The 22,371-nt window shown below is 31.0% G+C and overlaps 1 protein-coding gene across 1 annotated transcript; it reads left to right on the plus strand.

Moving 5' to 3' along the window:
• On the plus strand, positions 1-21,544 carry LOC142331128 (general odorant-binding protein 19d-like). Its single transcript, XM_075376817.1, has 7 exons — positions 1-159; positions 7,083-7,152; positions 10,182-10,234; positions 12,558-12,593; positions 14,934-15,051; positions 18,821-18,891; positions 21,235-21,544. The coding sequence occupies exons 1-7, from the start codon at positions 46-48 to the stop codon at positions 21,268-21,270; spliced, it is 498 nt and encodes a 165-aa protein (XP_075232932.1). The 5' UTR covers positions 1-45; the 3' UTR covers positions 21,271-21,544.
• Positions 21,545-22,371: the final 827 nt, after the last annotated feature.

Here is a 22,371-nt window from a genome sequence, read left to right on the forward strand (position 1 = left end):
ATGTGAGCGAATCAGGTATATAAAGGAGATGCGATTCGTTGCTGTATGACAGTGTTTGGATTGGATTCTGCGACTACTACTACTCTTAACGTCAGCAACATGAAGTTTCTACCATTATTATTAGCAATTGCAACTGCTGCATTTATTCAAACGGCTGATGTACGTATAATTTAACTTATAATAATTTCACACACGCATACACATACTAAAATTTGAAAAAATATATATATTTAATTTTATTTCCCGATAAATTTCAAGCTATGTTCATTTCATTTTAAAATTATAAAATAATTCTGTCAAATTATTTGATTTCGAAAAAATTTAACACAATTTGATTTTACGCTCATCTAAATCTCAAAAAACATATTCCCTATAAACCAGTCTTTTAGTGAATCTTTTAATTATTTGTTATTTACAAGTAAAGTTTATTTCAGTGAGTACAGTATAAATAAATTTTTTTTTAAATATAAAGTTAAATGTAGATATAAACGAAATTTAATATAAATGGATTTCAAAAATACATGAAAATTAAAATTTTGTAATAAACATTACGTAAAAACGGTGTAAGCTATCAAAGTTTACCAAAATTCATAAAATATATAAATATCAATTTTGTAAATTAAGAGTAAGACAAAAAAAGGGCGGTAAAACTAGTTTTTTAGTAAATTGAAAAAAATATCCCAAAAAGCACGACAAAACACGAGGTAGATTAACATTAACTAAGCGTATGTAGGACCCCAATAGAGATTTATTTCCATCATAACAAACTCATTTGCTCCACCTGCAGATTTTTACATTTAAAAAAAAATTTAAAACTAGAAAAATGTGAAACTTTTTTATTGTATCAGATATTGAAAAGGAACCCGCCTCATATAGCACTATAAATTATGGCTAACATAATGTGTGAAATCAAACAATAATACTCAAATATATTATACAAACATGTAACATGTAGTATGTAATAATCTGAGTTAAGTAGAAGTTATAGAGATAATGCCTTTGTTAGAAATTAATTAATAATAATTGAATTGAACTGAATTAATAATTGAAAGGAAAATAATAAGAATGTTCGTTCGGGAAAGTCTTACTAGACTTTTCATTGATAAAGATTTTTTAAATTTTTATTTATACAGTGAAAAAAAAATAGATCATTTTTACTTATTTATAAAATTTAAGTTTTTTTTTTTTAATTTTTATCTACACAGAAGAATTTAAATTGTTATATACTGATAATAATTGTTTGAAAAATGAAAGAGAACCTAATTTAAAATTTTTATTTTTAATAAACATTCTGGAGAATTTTCTCTTTGAGAATACGCTCGATTATATATTATGTAAAAAAAATATTTTTAACTTAGTTGTAATTTATAAATTATTAATATATAATATAATATATTCGATACGATATTTTTCGTTAGGTTTTTAATTAATGATTTGTACAATTTATTTATTCTTCGCGTAAAATATATTTACAAATAATTCTGATATACACAGAATCGTTTATTTTATAAACAAAAATTTTCAGTTTTCAAATAAAAAACTCAAATTTAAATATTTTTTTCCACCGTTCTTCGGCTGTGACAACCGCGGGGTATCCAACCGTAAATGAATTTTATTTTCTTGATGTGTACGATCAAATCTATCTGTTCGATTAGCGAACGATAAGCCATCCCCGCCACAAGCTAATGAGATGGGAATGATAAGTAAATGAAGTGAAGTCTTGTACAGAATCAGGCCGATAGTTCTTGAGACGTATGGTTAATTGAACCCCGATCAACAAAGAACACCGTACTTGGTGAATAATCGTAAATGCTATTTCTTTTTTTTTTATAACAGCATATTATAAAGTCAGGGTTAATTACATAAAAATCATCATTCAAGGTTTAGTTACTTTGGTTCTGTATGATAAATTTCTAATTGCTTGTCACAGTACATTTATTCTCACAGCGATTAATGTAATAGTTATTTTAAAATACTATTCTGTATCTGCAGTAACAATGGTCATTTTTTCATTACGAATTTTTTTTCAAAAGCCATTCTAAAACATTTTTCATAGTTCATAAAATGATATACTGAATAACAAAAAAAAAAAATAAATTTAATTATAAATTATTTATAAATAATAAATTTATTTTCGTAAATAAATCATAATTTCGAAAAAAAAAATTCAAATTTACACCCTTTTATTTTGTACAATAATTTATCAAAAAAAGTTTTTTTGTAGGCGATCGAAATTTTTACAAAAAAAATATTTTACATTAAAATATAACGATTTTGTTACCCTCATCAAATTGGAATAGTTTTTTTTTTACATTTTAAAAAAGGTGACCTAGTAGCGACCTTTAAATATTTCCATTCCCAAAAATTAAAATATCGAAATGATTTCTTTTCAAAACATTTTACATTTTAATTAATTTTTTTTTATGAATAAAAAAAATCTGATTTGGACAATACATGACTTCTTTGTACGCCTATTAAATTACATTTACACATTAAAAAAAAAAAAATGAAAAGTACATAAAACTTTATTTCATTAACTTCAATTTTTTTTTGTTGTTAATGAATTATTTTTCATCGTATATATTTTACAATTAGAGGTTAATAAATTATTAATAAATCAATAAAATTAAAAAAGGAGAAGAAGTCTCCCCTAAGATCCAAATATTTCATTAATTAAAATTTTATTTGACTATAACTCTGGAATCAATGAAAATAAGTACCACTTATGATAAAGCGTTGAAAAGCTCTCAATGAGGGATTATTACTGCGGTTAAGAAAAAGTCTAAAAACTGATTTATTTTTTTTATTTTGGTTCAGTTGATTGCAATCAAAAGAGGAGGTGCACAACTAGATGTTACAACAATCCTAAATCCAAAATTTCAACATCCTAGGCCAAATTGTTTTTGAGTTATGCGAGATACGTACTACAGACGTCAGGCCGAAACGAGACAAAATGGATCCATCGATGATCAAAATGGATTGATCCATTGAAATCTAGAAAACCGAAATTTTTCGCGATGATAAAATATTTCCTTTACTTCGTACAAGGAAGTAACAAAAATAATAATTGAAAAATATAAGCTTTATTTTGCTAGATAATAACATTTTTTATAACTGTTTTTTATAGTGTTTACACAACAGAGTAAATTTGGATGGTATCTTTATCTGACTTACTAAATTAAATCAAGAAAAATGTTAACTCCGTAAATTACTAAATGCAAGCTACATCGTATGATTATTTCATTTTCATTATTTATATCCGGCAATTAATATTAGTATTAAGATCATTTTTACAGCGTATATAAAGTAAAGTATTTAAATAATATATAATAGAATAGAAATAAAAACACATAGATCATGTACTGAGAACATGTAGGCGATATAAAATTATAATAGAAAAGTGAAATTAAAACTAATTTTCAAGTAAATAATTTCTTAAATTATACTAGTCACGACAGTAACTTCAGGAATAAGTCTGCTGCTTGATAACTCGCTTCATATAACATCATTAAAAAATCGAAGTGTTTTTGTTGTAGTTTTTGTGCATTTTTAATTCCGTCACTAAGATTTCTATAAAAAATTTTCTAAAGGTTTTTATCATTGTCCTCAACCACTTGAATCTGTTTTTTTAAAGATGTTTCCATTTTTTAAACTGTAATTATTTTATATGTTAAGTAATTTGAAATCTACTATTTTTCATTAATTTTTATTAAAAAATACTGGTAGTTTAATAAAAAGATCGGTAAAATACATAAAATATTTATAACTAACCATGATTTCATCCCTTGCAAGCTGTTTCCGTTGATAAAGAATATAAATAACTGCTACATTATGTGTTAGAGAAAGGAAAGTACTGTAAAAATATAACAACTTTTGCTGCTTACGAGGTAAGGCGTTGCCGATGAACCATTTTCACTGAGTAAAAATAAACTGTGCTACTACGAAATATTACATTTCATTTTTATTCAAAATTATTTTTTCATCTTGGATGTAAAAATATTCCTGTTACTCTTTTCTTATTCAGCTTATCGGTTAACAAAAGGCAAAAACGTTTCATTTTTCCGGCGAGTATATCTTTCTTTGTTTCCTTAGATCCCAACCACCTCGAAAATTTTCGTGTCGCAAATCATACTTGCATTTTTTATTTCTTTGATACTTTCATAATATTATTATATATTACTTTATTTTTACTCACGACGGGACGGAGACGGTATTTGCGTGTGGGAAAAGAGGTTGTATGTGTCTGTCACCATTTTCCTCAAAAACTATTGGACCGATTTTTGATGCGGTTTCCAGGGAGATAATGACAACTTTTACACGTCACATCAACAATCGGTATTTTGCTACAGCGAAGACCGATTAATAAATAATTTACCCTCAAACGCTTAGTAGCAATGTCTGGAAACAAAATTAACAGCTCTTATATGAGCAATAAAAAAGGATTAATGGCACACGATGAATACTTATTTTTGGCAGTAAGTAAGTAAGTAATAAACTGAATGTTTCATTTATTTGCACTATAAATTTCACCGACAGAGCGACCTTCATGATAGAAGGCTGGAGGCTGGGAGTGCTGCTGCAATGTCTTCATTTCATAATCAAAATAAATAACTAAGAAATTCGTTTAAATAGATTTAAATATAACAAAAACATACATTTAATTAAATAATATATTTAAAAATAAAATAAACAAAAAAAAACAAATGTTGCGTTGCTTACAATTTATTTTCATCTGCCATTATTACTCACGATTTCTATCTGCCAAATATATATACATATTAAAAAATCTTATAAAACCACGACACATTAAAAACCAATCGGCTATCTACTAGATCGTGGATACCGATGTTCTTTGGCAGTCGGGTTTCAACTAACCACACATCTCAGGACGGTCGACCTGAGACTGTACAAGACTACACTTCATTTAAATTCATACATATCATCCTCATTCATCTTCTGAAGTAATTCCTTACGGTGGTTCCGGAGGCTAAATAGAAAAATAATGAGGCTATCTACTTATTAACCGACCAGAAATTTTACAGGATACTGAAGATTTAGAATTAGCCAAAATATCTGCCACTGTTTATAGTTATTTACTTTAGGTCAATCATTTGTTAAAAAAAACTATTAGCTTGTTGTAAGTCCAAAATCATACGTCTTGATCCTGTAATCCCGAAACAGCCAAAATATCTGCCGAACGGTCCTTTGTGCTAGTTGTGGGTCAATAATCTGTGTAAAAAAAAGAAGAGAAATATTTTCTTCTAAATAAAAAATCACACACGTTACAAGTTTATCGACTTTGTTTTTTTTTCTTTTTTGTTGTACTTTAACCCTGCTTCCCGGAACCAGACCCGCAATTAAGCATTCCTGGAGGTGCCGTTGACTAGTCGCCAGAAGAGGGAAACGCCAGGCCCGGCTATGCCGTTCCCGACCTCCATCATTCAGCAACCGAGACTCGGTTCTTTGTGCTCCGCATCTGACAGGGACAGCCTCGAAGGGGCGGCCCACCGGGTCTCAGTCTTTTAGCTCAGGGGCTCGACAGTCCTCGCACTTCATCACTACTGCCCATCCGTGCAAGCACGGGCAAACGGCAGCTCTATACGGAGCTGTCTCTCACCCCCTCGCCATCCGATCTTTCATTTGAAGTATTCCCGACATAAAATCCGCCACTGTGTCGAAATCCAAGGGCCTGCGTAACATCATTCCAACGACGGTCCATACCTCGAGTTGTCCAGTTACGGCAGCACAGTCACGGCGTTCCCCGTCCCACCACTGACATTGGAATATCACGTGTTCCGGCGTGTTTAAGTCTCGACAGTAAGGGCAGTATGGGTCTTCAGCTCTTCATCGTTCACACAGATATGAACGAAAGACCCCATGACCGGTCAGGAATTGTGTCAACCAGAATCCCAGTTCGCCAACTCCCTCCCGACCCACGGCTAAATGTGGGTGTTCAAACGATGCGTCCACTTTCCTTCCGTGGACGCATGCCACCTACCTTGCCAATCCCTGTAGACAGTTGCGTTGGCATCTTCCTTAAACACACCCAGATAAACTTGCGCACGAGCCGCCACCAGTTGTTAATGTGGCGGAATCCTAGTCATCAGACGAAGGAGTATACCGACGCCACCTTAAGAGCTATACGGCGCTGTATTCCCTCTAAGTCGTCTGTTACGCCTTACCGCCACGACTCTCTTTCACACTGGTGCGCCATAGAGGAGAACCGAGGTCGCCATATGTGCGTACAGTCTCCTTTTTGACGTACGGAACCCTCCAACATTTGTTAGTAACTTAACCAAGTTCTTGACAGTCGGCCCAGCTTTTTCACTCATCGCATAAACGTGACGAATGAATGACCGCTTATGGTCCAACCACAAGATCCCAAGATACTTGGCGGCCTCCCGCCAAGTATCTTACTTGAACCATCGCTCCCTCCATCATAATCGGGAAGGGCACCAGCCGCCGCCTTCCCGACATTGGGACAAACAGATTTACCGCAGGACAGATGGAGCCCCACTCCGGCCATCCACTCACCGATCATCGTGATAGATAAGAAAATGCACAAGATCCAGGATCGTAAAATTCTATTACAACAAATAACTTAAGTTGTACACTAGTAGCGTTGTATCTGCCTATGTGCATGCAACTTAATAATGGTAGAAACATTCTAATCTTATTGCCTAGTCATCTTTACATTAACTATGGATTTTCATTATAGAAATTAAATAAAGTACTTTTTTGACTACTTTTTAATCCCGTTCGATTTTATGTTCTGTGAAGTGTACGAAAGAAATTCTAAAAATATACCCTACTAACCACTAACAACTAATTTTTATTCTCATATTCTTGTTTAATTTTAATAATCTTTAACCAACAGTTTTCCATTTATCAACTATTCATAAATTAATAATTTTTCAGTCAAATTGTATTATTTTTACACTGTATTCTAAATATACATCCTCATCTAATATTTTTATAATATTTTTTAATCTATCTGTTATTCGTTCATCAAAATACTTAAAAAAGTTTCTTCTATTACGTTGACAGATAAGGAAATATATAATTTATTTACTAATTTTCAGGCCAAAATAGACAAAGAAAAGAAAGCAGCATTAGTAAAGAAGTGCCAAGCTGAAACCAAAGCGAGTGATAGTAAGTATATTATTCCATAATATTAATTACTAAAAGTTAATCAGATTTTTTTGGGGTGAAGGACGGATATCATTAAAGTTCTGAGAAAACAAAAGAAATATTTTTAATTAAAGTTACAAAATATTACTAATAAGACAGACAGATAAGAAGATATGGTGTATGCAGCTGAACTAAGCCAGGTGCTATAGGCAGAATTTAATAAATATATATTTTATTAATAAATCGATCTCAGTTAGTAAAATATTTAAAAACTCTTTGGTGACAAAGTTTGTAAGTCAGAAAAAAATATTGAGTTTAACTATAAAAGTTGTAAAGTTGTAAGCGATATCATGTGGCATAAGTTACTTCCAACATCGGTAGAACGGAGAGGAGTGAAGCGATTTTTTGTTGTTTTCTTCACTTGCCAAATATATAATTTCATATGGACGTACAACGGAAATATGGAGGTGATGTTCAGCTCTGCAAGTGACACCTTTATTCTTCTATTCGCACAGTACTGGTATAATAAATATCATTACTATCAGAGAATAGAACTCTAATCAATGTATCTTATACTCATGGTGTTTCATACTCGTTACATCGTAATAAACAATGGGAAAAATAACATAAAGTAACAAATTAATATGCCTTTCATATAAAGCGTGTATGAAAACATACTTTCATGAAAACAGTTTTGTAATGTGCGTTTCATGTAGTGAAATATGATGCCTTTGCTTATTATGATTCATCAAATTCGTAGGAAAATGATAGAGCTAAAGAATTCCTAATAGTAAATCACACAACTTTTGTGAAGAAATGAAAACGTTTTGTTTAGATGTCCTCTTTGTTAGAACCGTCATATGACAGATACATCATTCACAACACCTCTAACATCCGACTCCACGTAAACTATTTACTACAAGAAATTCAATCTAAACATTACTTACCACACCTGTCTCAGCTAAAGATTACATAGAAGAACTGAACACTATAAAATACCTAAGATAAAGAAATAGACAAGCTGCACCCTTAAAACAATGTATAATAATAAATTATTTTGTTCTAAAGCAACATTCTCCCTGATTTTTTTTTATGAGCTACTCCTTAAGAGTTGTTTTGTTTACACCTCTTCTTGTTAATTTATCTTAGTTTCTAAATCTGTTGTTTATTATTTTAATACATAAAATATAAATGATTAAAGAATTACAATCATCTGCTGTATTCCAAAAACATTTCATGGAACTACGCTTAGTCTAGAATAATACTAATGATTTTTGAAAGTACTTTTTTTAAATCTGCTTCAGATACTGGTACTGAAATTTATCCTACTTTCAAAACATTTAATTAATATGATACTACTTCCTCAGTTGTTTCAAGCTTTGTAGGATCTGCAGGTTATTATTTTTTTTATTATATGCTTCCTTGTGATTTAAATGCTGATTTTAACTTAAATCAAGTCAGTTTCCCATTATTATCTCAGTTATTATTAATTAATTAAGTAATTAATACTTTTTTTAATATTTATAATTTTTTCTCAAGATAAAGTAAAATAAATACATCTAGGATTAAAATTGTTGAATTAGTTATTAAGCAATTAATTGTTAAATTATTCACATATGCAGCATTAAAATGTGTTATGAAAAATACAGCAGGTAGTGTACCCATATGAGGTTTGTTACTGTGGATATTTGGATATGTGTAACAAATACACTATTTCTTTGAAGTTAATTTTTTACCTGGTATTTTTTTGTTTATACATTCCATAACTCATATTTTGCAACATTTGACAACATCATTGTACTTTTAAATTGAAAGTAGAAAAGAAGGAGGTGGGGTTTCAATGAACTTTAGAGCAACAAATGTAGATGTTGTCAATGAAGGTCATACAGATAACTTTATTTTTTGAACAGATTAGACTGTTTACAGACAGTAAAGCAATTATAATATAGTAATTCCAATTTTGGAATAAAAATCTAAGGTTTTTTTGTATCTTACTGTTTGAATTGTTCCATTGCTTAGAGGTACATACTATATATATTACAAAAGATAGGGCTTCATATCTCTTTTGAAAAAACTGAACTAATGGCCACAGATCCTATCTCTGGTAATAGAGCACATTACGGTAAACAATCAGAAAATTAAAATAGTAAAACAATTTAAATATCTAGGGGAAATAATAACTTTTTAAATGAAAAAGTGACATGGCAAAACAGGACAAATAAAATGATTAAATTCCAAAAATTAACTTGGTCAACATATAACAAAAAATGTCTTTCGACTAAAACAAAACTTAAACATTATAAAACTGTAGTTTTATAATGTTTAAGTTTAAGTTTAGCCAGAAGTCACCTACGGAAGCGAGACCCTTTTCAAAATCACTCAGAAAAACCGAATTGATAAAATTCTGAAAATAGAGAGAATTGTCAGAACGTGTATCAATAAAAAACACCAAAAAGAAGGCCAATGGTGGATTGTGCCAAATGAGGTGGTGTATCGGAAATAGAGCTTGTTACTGATACTATGCGGAAAAAAAGAATCTCTTTCTTTGGTCATCTCATAAGGACACCGGAAACAAGACTGTCAAGAAATATCATTGAAAAGCTCTGGTTCCAAAAGCTAGAAGTAGGATGGATCAAAGAAATTAGAGAAGATATGAAAGAATTGGGAATTTCCCTGACTGACCTATAGAATAAAACTGGAAAAATTACAAAGCTAAGAGACAATAACATTAGATTTAAACAAAAGACAGACAGACGACAAAATACAACGAAGAGGGTGTTTACAGATGAAGAAAAGAAAGCAAGATCTGAACGGATGAAGAAATACTGGGCAGCTCGGAAGAGTAAAATAACACGCTTTTCTCAGAAAAGATCTAACTAAAATTGACTTAAGTGGTCCCATGTTGGCCGTAAAAGCATAATAATAATAATATATATATTACACAGAGATACCATTCCTCAAATTCTTTATTTAATGTTTATGTTTTATCATAATCTAAACATATTATAATTTTGATGTAATTATTAAAATGAATATTTTTTTTTATTAAGGTGATATTGAAGCTGTAAAGAAACATCAAGTTCCAGAATCAAAGGAAGGAAAGGTCAGTTTTATAAATTAATCAATCATTTTAATCATTTACATACGTACCACATTAACTTAACCGATACTAATGACAAAAAATAAGGTTAATGTCTTTATTTGAAGTACGGCCAAAACTAAATATTGATTAAAAAACATATGAGCATCTTATCAAAAAATTCCTGAAGTAGATATAAATATTCTATTAATTTGAATGTACAATCATTACCTACCCTAAGGTGTATATGTTCAGATGATCAGATGAAAACAGTGCTTGATGATAATCAAGCGATCATCAGTTGGTCATCTTACTGTTGTAATGCTATGTCGATATGAAGTTGTAATTATTTTGTTTGTATATTAATTTATTATTGCATTTATATGAACTACGTTTAAATATGAATAAGATGTTTTTGACCAATAAAATGGTGTAAACTGATGTTTCAATTACCGATTGTTTGTATAAGTTTGAATTATTAATCACACGACAAAAATTCTACTTTTTTTATGAGATGCAACAAAGGAGTCAGGACATCAACTAAGTATTTTATAAACAGCATAAAATAAATGTTTCCATATATATTAAAAAGTAAACTGATGCTATTTTTTTTTTTTTTAAATTACTGAATTTATTTTAAAAATGATTAAAATAAAAAAAAAAAAAAAAAGACAAATGACTACTACTAGATTTACTTACATTTATTTAGATTATTTATTTACATTAACTTAGATTACCTACTAATGCATAAGTTAAAATTATCTCATTCAGAAATCAATTCTTATTTTATAAAAAAAATATTCAAGGGCAAAGCTTACCACCAAGTTGTCTTTCTAATAAAAGAATTGGGGATTTGAAAAACTGCTGAAATAAATCATTTTTGTATTACTTTACTTCATCTGGTATATTTTGGTTTGTGACACAAACCACCATTAGACATTTCTATGCCATAATCTATGCTGTATCATCATATTATACTTTTGAACTTGTCGAAAAATAACTGTAACAAAGCCTAGTTTTGATACTTTGTCAAAATCTTACAATATAACTACAATAAACAGTATTAACATATAAAAATAATACACAATATATTAGTGCACAACACATATAACGAAGAAGTTATTAAAATAAAATTAACTAACCAAAAGTATGGGTACAAAAAATCTATTATAAATGAATACTACTGTGAAGCATACATGCTCTTAGTTCAATTACTGTTATGAGGTTCATATATATTATGTGTTACTTTTTTAAATTGACATATTTGACAAACACAATCCATGAAATAATTCAGTGTAGATGATGACAGAGTAAATTGATATCCATCTCATGAAGCAAAATAAAAGTAAGGCTAATTCTTGTCTCCTTTAACTCCTGTATCTTTTAAATGATATTTTTAATAATTTTTAAGTACTGTAGAATGAATCATATGAATTAATTATAAGTTACTGCTCTGAAAATACCAGCAAATGCAATAATAAGTAAAAAAAGCTAATCATTTCTTAATCAATCAGTTTCTTTTAAAATAAAAAGATTAAAAACAGACAAATATTTTATTTTATTGAAGTCTGTGTATGATTATTTATTATACTGAACACATTACATAACTGTATTAATATAGTTATAGTCTGTGAACATTACTTAAGAAATAGATACTTAGATTCAATTCTATTTTTAAAAATATTCTCATAATCGTAATAATTTTTTGCTATTAGTTGTTTGTAGTAGAGTGGGCTTTGGCAAAGATCGAGAAATAATTACAGCTAATTCTCTTCTAAACCATTTTTGTAAAAATTCCTAATTTTTTGTTTGATGAGGTTATATAAAATATAACTAAATGAATATGAATTCTCTGTAAACTTCTTTAATAGGTAAACAATATGGGTACACTTAAATACTGTTACCTTTTTCAGAATAAACATCATTTATCATTATTAATATTATATACATTTTTTAACGCAGTTTCTTTAACAATTTATCTTTTTATTTTCTAATTTTCTGTAATGAGATGCTGTTCTTAGAAAAGTTTTCAAAAAATTTTCTCGAACATTCAGAAAAAAATGTTGGGGCATTACCTTTCATTTTATTTGGAATAGCATAGTTATCCATTCTTATTGTTATTTGTACAATGTATAATTTACATTAATTTAAATAATATTTAATTTATTTACAAGGTGAATGTGATTTTGGCTAAACTTAAGCAGATTGTGCAGTTTTTGTAAAGAAATAACTGTATAGATAGAAATGCAACTCACTGAAAATACATTATAAAATTCTACTAACAATGAATATTAATATATTTCTGTAATATGATATGACAACTAATATGTTTATGTTTTAATTTCAGTGTTTTGTAGCTTGTGGCTTCAACAATTATGGAATGGTAAGGTTCAATTTTTTATAAATTTATATAATATAAATGTAAAACGATCTCACTAGTTAACACAAAATTTGTATCTAACATGTTACACAATCTTTCTCACTGTAATTTGGGTGCTGATTTCAAATATGGTATTTAAATTGTGTTACCACATAAATGTTTTACGTAAATTGCAAATTTATAACAATTTTTTATTATAAACTCATTTTGATCAACTATTGGTTACAATTAAGAATAGTTGTATTTTTACTTTTAAACAATATGCATACACGCTTAACAAAGAAAAACAAAATATATATACACTGTAACATGAGAAGTAGACACATACAAACATGTCTGTATGATGACATCTGTTGTTGCCTGTGACATGAAGCTGTAAAATGTTATACAGCTTCACTTGTCTATACTGTGTGTTGTGTTGCACAGAGTTATTAGTGTTTTGCTATGTTTTCATCAATTCTTTATAATATAAAAATGATTTTTCTATTTTTTATTTGCTACAACATGACTTCTGCAAAAGTTTGTGCATCAAATCATCCAGACAATTTTTGTTATATATGTGGTAAATTTACACCTAAATCTAAAAGAAAGACTATTTCTGAATTAATAAAAACGGCTTATAAATTTTATTTAGATTGCCCATTTGGAGATCAAGATAAAAAATCTGGTTGCCTCATGTTATTTGCATTTTGTGCTCATTAACTCTTACTGAATAGTTGAAGGGGAAACGAGTGAACCTAAAGACCACTTCACTGATTTTTGTATGACAAATATATTTGAATTTTCACTCAAAAATAGAAAGTTCATAAAATATGCAGATGTATACTCAGCTCTAAAGCTGGTACCACACGAAGAGAAGTTACCTGTATCTGTACCACCATCTAATCCAACACTGCTAGAAGAGCAATCTGAAAATGAAGCAGATGATTTAGAGGATGTTGAAGAATTTCTTTCTGATGAGAAATCTCCTCACCATTTAATTCAACAACTTGAACTTAATGATTTAGTTTGCAATTTAAAGTTTATCAAAGCAACAAGCTGATCTTCTGGGGGTCTAGATTGCAGTAGTGGAATCTTTTAGCAGAGAAAACAAAATTTACTACATTCAGAAACTCTTTCAAATTATTTTATTACGGAAAATTCATTGTGAGTTTGTATTGATGGCCTGATAAAAAAGCTTGGAATTCAGCATATTTCTGAAGAATGGTGTCATTTTATTGACTCTTCCAAACCTAGTATGAAAGCAATTTTATTGCATAGTAGTTACAAATAGCCACCCTTTCCATTAGGTCATGCAGTCAACATGAAAGAAATGTATGAAACTACAGTATCAATATTAGAAGCAATAAAATAAAAGCACATGTGGCAAGTTTGCAGTGATCTGAAAGTTCACTGTTATTTGGTTTGTTTAAAATTTAAACAAATTTTAAATGAGTACATATAAATAACAATTTTTTTTAAATATTTTTTTTGTTGACTAATACATCATCACAATTTGTTTTTAATTAGATCCTTAAATCAGCAATGTTTCCATTTTATTCTGTATACTGTACCTTCTTTCAATGCCTGTTAAGTTTTCTTAACAGGCAAGAGACAGGTTATCTGTCTCTTTATAATATCCTATAATACTCCATTTTATATATATATATATATCCTTGATTTTTTTAAATATACATCTGGACTGTGTGCAAATCGCCAACTAATGACAATTTGACAATAATTACTGCTCTCATCAATTATCACTTGACTGGTTTAATGCATTTTACTTTTTATTTTGGCTTAAATCTTTTAATCTCAATATAATTACATTTTACATCTTAAATTAGCTTTTTGGCATTCCGATAATCCATACTTTGTAAACAAGTGTTATATTCCATAAAATATTTTAAAAAAATTCATCCAATTCCTATCTATAACCGATAGCAAAATATTCCTTTTTGCCAAAAGAGTTCTCCCTTCCTTGGGCTAATCTACTTTCAGTGTCTCTCCTACATCTTTCATCATTAAAAGTGAATTCCCTTGAATTTCCCTTTTTTCTCCTTGAATGGATTCTCAAGTTTCCAATATTTCTTTAAAATCTTTGGTTTCATTTCCATATATAAGTCAAGAAAAGGTTAAATAAGATCCTTGTCTCTCACTTTTTTACTCTGGAGTTGATACTTTTCTATCTTCTATTCTTAATCACAACTACTTGATTTATAAGTCTTCTTTTTTATTTTAATTGCATAAAGGCTTTTGTGTTATTAAAAAACACCTAATGCTATAGTTTATTTAAATTGAACTTTTTAATTCTGTTTTCATTATTGTTTTTTAATTTTCTTTTTTAATTTTTCAAATTTACAGTTCCGGGATGGTAAGATCAATTTAGAGGGAGTCAATGCATTCTTTGAAAAGGTACTTGATGAACAAGAGCACAGAGACAAAGCTATTAAAGTTGCAGCAAGTTGTGCAGCTACTGAAGGTAAATATTACTTATATTACTCTCTTATTGAAGCACTTATATTACTCTCTGTTAAATTCATTCTTGTAACTATATGTGAAAATTTAAAAAAAGAATAGTTTTTTTTTTAGGTGTAACTACAAAACTGTTGACTTTTATAACTATAGATTATTATACAAAATTAAGGTAGCTAAAGAAGACTGATCCGATATATAAATATAGAGTTCGAAAAATATTTCTATCATTAACAATACCATAATCTTGATCTATGAAACATGGGTCAGGTCTGTTTCATAAGGTATTATTATTAACATTGACTCATAAATTAATGATTAAAAAAAAAAAGTATAAAGTAACTTTAACCAATTAGACATTAAATAGTTGAACATGGTATTTAAATGAATAGAATTAATAATTACTGACATTATAATAATGAAATTAAGCTTCAAAATTTGATCACATCAGTCATTACACTATAGCAACTATCTTTGGAATAAAAAGGGATAGAACTTTACCATCCCAACCCTGTAAGGTGGCTTACCGGCCAACCCTGTAGGTGGCCGGTATAACCCACCTTGTGATGTTACCGGCCACACCACCCCCTCCATTCCAACCCATGAGGTCGTCTTTAGACCCTCTAATTGATTACATCTCACAGTCATCAGCCAAGCCTCGGTCAGGATTCTACCGAGGCTAAATGCCTTGTAAATGCCTTGGCAGACACCAAAATACATATCAAATTTTGCCTTCATGTAAGCCTCAAACGGATATCTTCACCTCCAACTTAACACTCAAAACTAACTGACCAAAACCGCGGATGCGCGAACCCTGCGCTTAGTCCAGATTTGACAGCACCGTTCGTGACTGTGAATGTCTCAGAAAACGAACTAGTTTAAAGTTAAATCAGTGCTACACTCATACCAATCAAATTTATGTCTTACGCAACATAGAAATTCAGATCTACACCTAAATAAGTCGACCAGTTAAGGTCACCTAACAAGAGGAACGTAATCATTCATGCCCGAGCAGGAGCAGGGGAAAACCCCGCACCACCACTCGGTCCCATCATGGTGTCTCGAGCGCCATTACAAAGTCACGATCACGACCGCCACAGGCGGAGGGAAGCCCCCGGTCTCACGGGTTAACATAACCCGGCGGAGCGGCCACCCCCACCAGCCAAAGCCCCAAGCGAATCACAAACACTACCAATACAACCGTGGCACGATGGCATTGGATTAGTTGGAGGTAGGCATTGCGCCTACCTCCAACCAATCTAATGCCTAAGCCGGAACCCTGCCACCCCGGATCCTACCACGATCGAGTACCTCGATTAAACTCCCTCTGCAGACCTAAACACCGCAAGGGCGCGAAGAAAACCAGCCACTATAGACCACTCCTCGCGGATCATCCAGTTAATACGGAGATCCAGAAAGGAATGTATTCTCTCAAGTTTCTTAACAGTTCGTGAACATTCGACATCGCATCGGGGACAGACGTAGAGGACGTGGTCCACTGTATCATCAGTCCCACAATCCGGGCATTGACTCGAATCCACCAAACGAAACCTAGCCAAACTCGCCCGAAAGACACCATGCCCGGAAAGAAATTGCGTGATATATGGATTGGGAGGACCCATCCATTCACACCTAAATTAGACACTAAAGGAAATATACCATGCGTGTAGCGACCTTTGGGGGATTCGTCCCACCTGATCTGCTAAGACGCAAGGCCCGCTGTCTTCAATCACCTGCTTTCGATCTGACATCAATAGGTTGTTTACCTTGAAAATGTAGCGTTCTTTACGCTCATTAGCCAATATATCTGTTGGTTTGACTCCGGCTGTAACACAGACTGCCTCTCGCAAGACTGTTCTATAACCGTCTATAACAGCCAGCAAGAGAAGTCGCTGGGCCCGCAGCAAAATGTCCACGAAGTGCTTGGACGAGGAGCTCCACTTTGATACAATCATATCCGGGGGCCTTGTGCCGTGCCATACTACAGATCACCTGGCGCACTTCCACCTCACTGATCTCAGAAGATTGTAAGTCGGTGTCGAAAATCGCGACTTCCCGCAAGACACGGAACTTTCATACGGTGGTATGAAACTTCACCCACCATAGTGTCATTCGGGAACAAATCATTCAGCAAAATGTTAAGGACACGGTCCTTATCTTACCACACCCTCGTGGGTTGACAAGGCCGACAAGAGGGCATCTTTCCAGCGCTTATGTCCAAGGGCTCTATAAACAACGCCCCAAGGGTCTCTGTTCCCTTGCTCCTGAACGAAGAAGCGCCAGGAATTACGCTTAGAGGACCTAATGCTATGAAAGTACCTAGCCCTCGCTCTGCGGTAATCTGCAGTTAGGGCCGCACGCCGATCGGGATCACCCTCTCGTTGGGCAGTCCTGCTGAGCCAGTTCACAGACTATTTCATTGCTGTCAGATTCTGAGACCCCCAACTAGATATACGTTCCCGGCCAGTGCCTCTAGGAATGGCGGCTTCAGCCAACGCCACCACCGCAGAAGTGAAATTTTCTGCCAGGACATCTAATGTTCGTCTGGAGACGAATTGGAACTGGAGAAAAAATCTCCAGTTTGGATTCCATTTAGATATTGGGCACAAGCCCACAAGCGTGACGACTACCCGCAGCGAGCCACGAGCAGCTCGAGATCTCCTGTATTCTCCTGTCACTCTTTGCACCTCTTCGCCGCTACTGGATCAAATGTGTGAGATCAAAGGTCAACACACAGTTACAGATTACGGCCCCCGCTCTAAAAGAGCGCGAGCAGGACTAAGGGTAAAGGCCCCTTTGCTCGTAACAGGGACTTGCGACCCGGAGTCGTGTCACTCTTTTCGCCGCGATGAGGCAGGCGGGTACTCAAACAAATTGTGCGCCAAATCCTCTGAATCCCCGTGAAAAGGGTATGAATCTTCTTAACAGTAAGGGCGCAAAACCATTGTAACAGTTCTCAGACAGCAAGATTGTGAAACTGGGGAAGGTACACACTCTGTACATATAACTTTACTAGCCACCGTCTCCTTTTTAAAATGCAAAATTTTATTAAATAATTTTTTAACTTATGTCATTCCTTATAGCAAGCAACCTTGCAGCAAAATATCATTAAACAATCGGAAATATGTATTAGGCCTTAACTCTGTCACAAAAACACTAGTATAAAAAAGGCTGAGTAAAATCAGTACCTTGCTTTGTTCAGTCAATGAAAGTTCAAAGAAAGTTATTAAAAATAAAAAATTTAACAGTAACTTACTAATTTTATATCTAAATTAAAAACATCTTGCGACTTAAGACATACTGAGTCTCCCAATCTTAATATTATTCCTCATTATTTTCCTTTCACATTTTATTACCTTTGGTTTATGCTTGATTGCTTTCAAAGTGAATTTTTTCCCCAGCAATGAAACGTCATTTTATATCATATCTTTAACAACATTCTTAGTCTCATTCAAAATAATAATAATAACAGCAAAAATTATAATTTTTTGTTGCCAGACTCTGTTCTCAAAGTTTTTTCTTTCATTCCCTTAATGCCCTCTTCCATATATAAATTAAATGGCAAAGAAGACAGGCCCTGTCATACCTTTCTGTGTTGTTTAATAATAATCTCGAGAAATAATAGTTGTTGAACTTTTTTACAAATTTTAAATAAAATTTCTTTCTCTATATTTCAAGCCTATTTCTTCAAGTTTATTCAAGGCAACTGTTAAGAAACTTTAATTTGTTGAAGTGAAAAGAAGATATTAATTGCAAAATTGATTCTTGTTTTTTAGATGTTAAAGAACTTGATGAATGTGAAACTGCAGTGAAATATCTACAATGTGTGAAGACTCATGATGAATTTGTAAGTATAAAACACACAGGAACAATTTATAAACTATTTTACTTATTTACTGTTAATAAAACAAAAGAGTACAATACAGTACAAAAAAGCACACAGAAAAAAAAGTGCACCAACAAAGAGCACAGTAACTTGTGGCTGAACTTAAGCAAAATTTTGTAGAGCTTAAAATTTAATCTTCCCTCAAATCATAAAATTAAAAATTATCAATTACAATAGTAAAAAAATATAAAATTATCACAAGTTCAACCCTTTACTAAGTTATTATGTTCAAAGAATCATAAAACAGTTAAAAATGGATCTAATTGCAATATTTTGAGGTACTTAAAGTTAATTCATTTTTCAAAACATACTAAAATTGTATAGATTCAGAACTATCTTTTATTTAATGAAATCCAATTTAAAAAATATTTTTTTATAGTAGCACATTTTTAGTGGTTTTTATGGACCCTAATTATTTTTATTGCATAGGCCTCATGCCTATGCAATAAATCATTAGCCTATGTAATAAATAAACCATAAACAATCATTAGGCATGCAATCATTAGGATTACTGTGCAGCCACCAGAAAAAAAAATGGAATGGGTTGGTTCACAGGTTCTCCTGACAGATTACATGAAGGATACAAATTCCTCTACAGATTCCATATAGATGTGTATCAACCTCTACAGATTGATACAATCTTACCAAGATCAATTTAGCCTAGTCAGACCTACACCCACAGAACAAATAAGGGAAAAGAAGGGATCAAGAATAAGAAAATAAAGTAGCAGGAAAGTATGGTCCACTTGAACGGAACCACAGCTCAAGATAAATAACCTCCTAATAATCATGCAAAAGATACATTCAGGTCCCTTGCAGGCAGGGACACCTGTCTGGACTAAAATCCCTCAGGACAATTTTACACTAATGGAGCTGTATATTATAAAGCGACAATATTATGTAGACCAGCTTTAATATATATTATAACAAAAATTTCTCTTCCTCCAAAAATTAAAGAGCGTATAATATACAGGGTTCTAATGAAACAATCCCAAAATTGCATGCCTCATCTAGAAGTATCCAATTGAACTACAGACTGTTCAACTTGTCCCTCACTGTAGGTACTCCTAATTATAAGTTATAGTCTAATAGATAATGTCTTTTTTAAAAATAAAAATCCAAATTCCTAGACTGAAACGGTAAAAAATTAGAGAAATTTATAAAGTTCGATTTTTTTGATGTGGGGAAAAAGTTTTTTAAAAGAATTTTCAATTTTAATAGTACCTCTAATGAAGAACATTGGATATAGAGATTTGTTTTGGTATTTTTTGATAAGCTAAATAATATATGAATAAAATTTTCATAAAGTTCATTCCATATAACCCTATTTATTTTAGGTTGAAATTCTACATCACGACAACTATTTTTCATGGGCTATAAAATTCATTTGCATCATTAAAAAAGTGTCTGTTATTGGGCATCAACTTATTATTGCTACAGTTAAAGTGAAAAATAAGTTTATATATATATATATATGTATTTGAAAGTAATCACCATCGTTATTCAAATGATATGCACTTGCAGTGTGAGATAAACAAATTTTAATGATATTGTTTCCTAGGTCTTATCTCCTAATTTGCTTATTTTACCCTGATAATTATTCTAATCTTTTAGGTCATTTTTGTAATGTGCTTGTGATCACCTTTTTTATAACACCTTTTTTTTCACTGTTGTCATTGTCATACCGTTTCATACCATTCATACCATAGTGGTATTGTCGTACGGTTTTTATAATTAACTTATTCAATATCATTTTAAGATTTATTTTAATATTGTTTACTTTTTATTTTATTTTATGTTATTTTATTTGTAGATTGACTCTTCTTTTGTACTTTGGCTGAATTGTACTCTCTGCTAGCGCACAAGCTTTTTGCTTTGCTGGCAGTGCCCATATTAGTTTTAATAGAAATGAATGTATTTTTTTTTTCAGCTCATTTTGACTTAGTTATTTTTATTTTTTATTTTAAATTTTTTATTATTTTGTGAAGTTTGATCAATTTTAAGATTTAGTGAATTATTGTGCTGATTTGCTAATTATATCATTAATATATTGCACAAATTATAAGGCAGTGTGACATAGTTTATAAAAAATTAAAAAAAAAACTCTACTATAACTGTCAAAGGTAACTTACAAACTTGTGAATGTTTGTAAGTTACAAAACATAATTATTTTTATAATTATAAAAAAAATTTTGGTAATTGATGTCACCTTTAATGGTAGTGAATGCTTAATGTGTTAAGTTATAAAAAACAGTAATACTATTTTTTGTTGATTTGCAACTTGAAATTTTTATTTGATTGCAGAGCGAGATTCTTCCATTATTAGAACCTGCACGTTAAGTATAAAATGAATTTCAAGAAAAAGAAATATCAACTGAAAATTTAATAAAATAAAAATATTCCATTTCTAATTATTCTGTCAGGATAGCATCTCTATTCAATTCTTCTATTATCAATAGTTAGATTGTTACAACTGAAATCAAATAGTTTTTATGAATAAAGCAATTTTTTTTTTTCATTTATCAGTAAGTAACTAAACACTTCATAGTTTAATTATTATTAATTAAAATGTAACACATGGATTTTAAATAAACTGATGTTACACAAGTCTTAATTTTTTTCTTATTATTAAATTTCAATGACCCGAGTCTGTATAATATATATATTTTTTTACTTCCAGATGTTTCAGATCCAAATTTTGACAATGAAATAATAAAGTAATTATGCGTTATAAAATCAGAAATGAATTTCTGAATGTACAAAATTTCCTAGATCCAATGAATAAGCAAGTCTGTGCAGTTATTTACTTGTAAATAAAACCAAACAGAGAAAAAGCTCAGAAGCCCTCTACAAAAAGTAAGATTAAAAAATATACATGTGATGTGCATTTCGATTTTTAAACAATTATTGTCAGTAGATAAAAAAGAATTATGAAAAGTAAATGTGAATGTTAACCTCATAGTTGAATATTTCTATAACACTTAAAAATCGCTTACATATTAACAGTAAGAAACATGCACACAATGTGTGCAGGGATCACTACACTAAATTGGTGACTATATTATAATTAAATATAAGTAGTGCTGCACTTTCTCATATTTATCAACCAAATTATAATTCATTTACATTTCTCAGGAGAAGATTAAAACAAATAACTTTGATTTCTTTATCTTACTGTGTCCGAAATAGATAAAAAAACGCACTTTTAAAATTTACAAAAAAATTCACTACAACCACCCTTCATAATACATATAGGCAGGTTTCTTACACGCATATCATTTAATACTAACATCTTTGACAAATACAGTAGCGAATTAAATACAATATAAAACTGTCCTTGATTAACGGCTATACAAACCCTTACAGTCAAACAGTTTACTTGAAATGCAATATAAAATCAGATACACTCATCAACAGAAAATAAATAATGCTAATATACAT

The sequence above is a fragment of the Lycorma delicatula genome, chromosome 10, assembly GCF_047948215.1.
Source record: "Lycorma delicatula isolate Av1 chromosome 10, ASM4794821v1, whole genome shotgun sequence".
NCBI lineage: Eukaryota > Metazoa > Arthropoda > Insecta > Hemiptera > Fulgoridae > Lycorma > Lycorma delicatula.

What these genes read in the sequence shown, in the direction of transcription:
- LOC142331128 (XM_075376817.1), top strand. Translation starts at nt 46, where the DNA reads ATGACAGTGTTTGGATTGGATTCTGCGACTACTACTACTCTTAACGTC. An exon ending in CATTTATTCAAACGGCTGAT is followed by an intron (nt 160 to 7,082) that starts GTACGTATAATT and finishes ACTAATTTTCAG; the next exon opens with GCCAAAATAGACAAAGAAAA. An exon ending in CAGAATCAAAGGAAGGAAAG is followed by an intron (nt 10,235 to 12,557) that starts GTCAGTTTTATA and finishes TTTTAATTTCAG; the next exon opens with TGTTTTGTAGCTTGTGGCTT.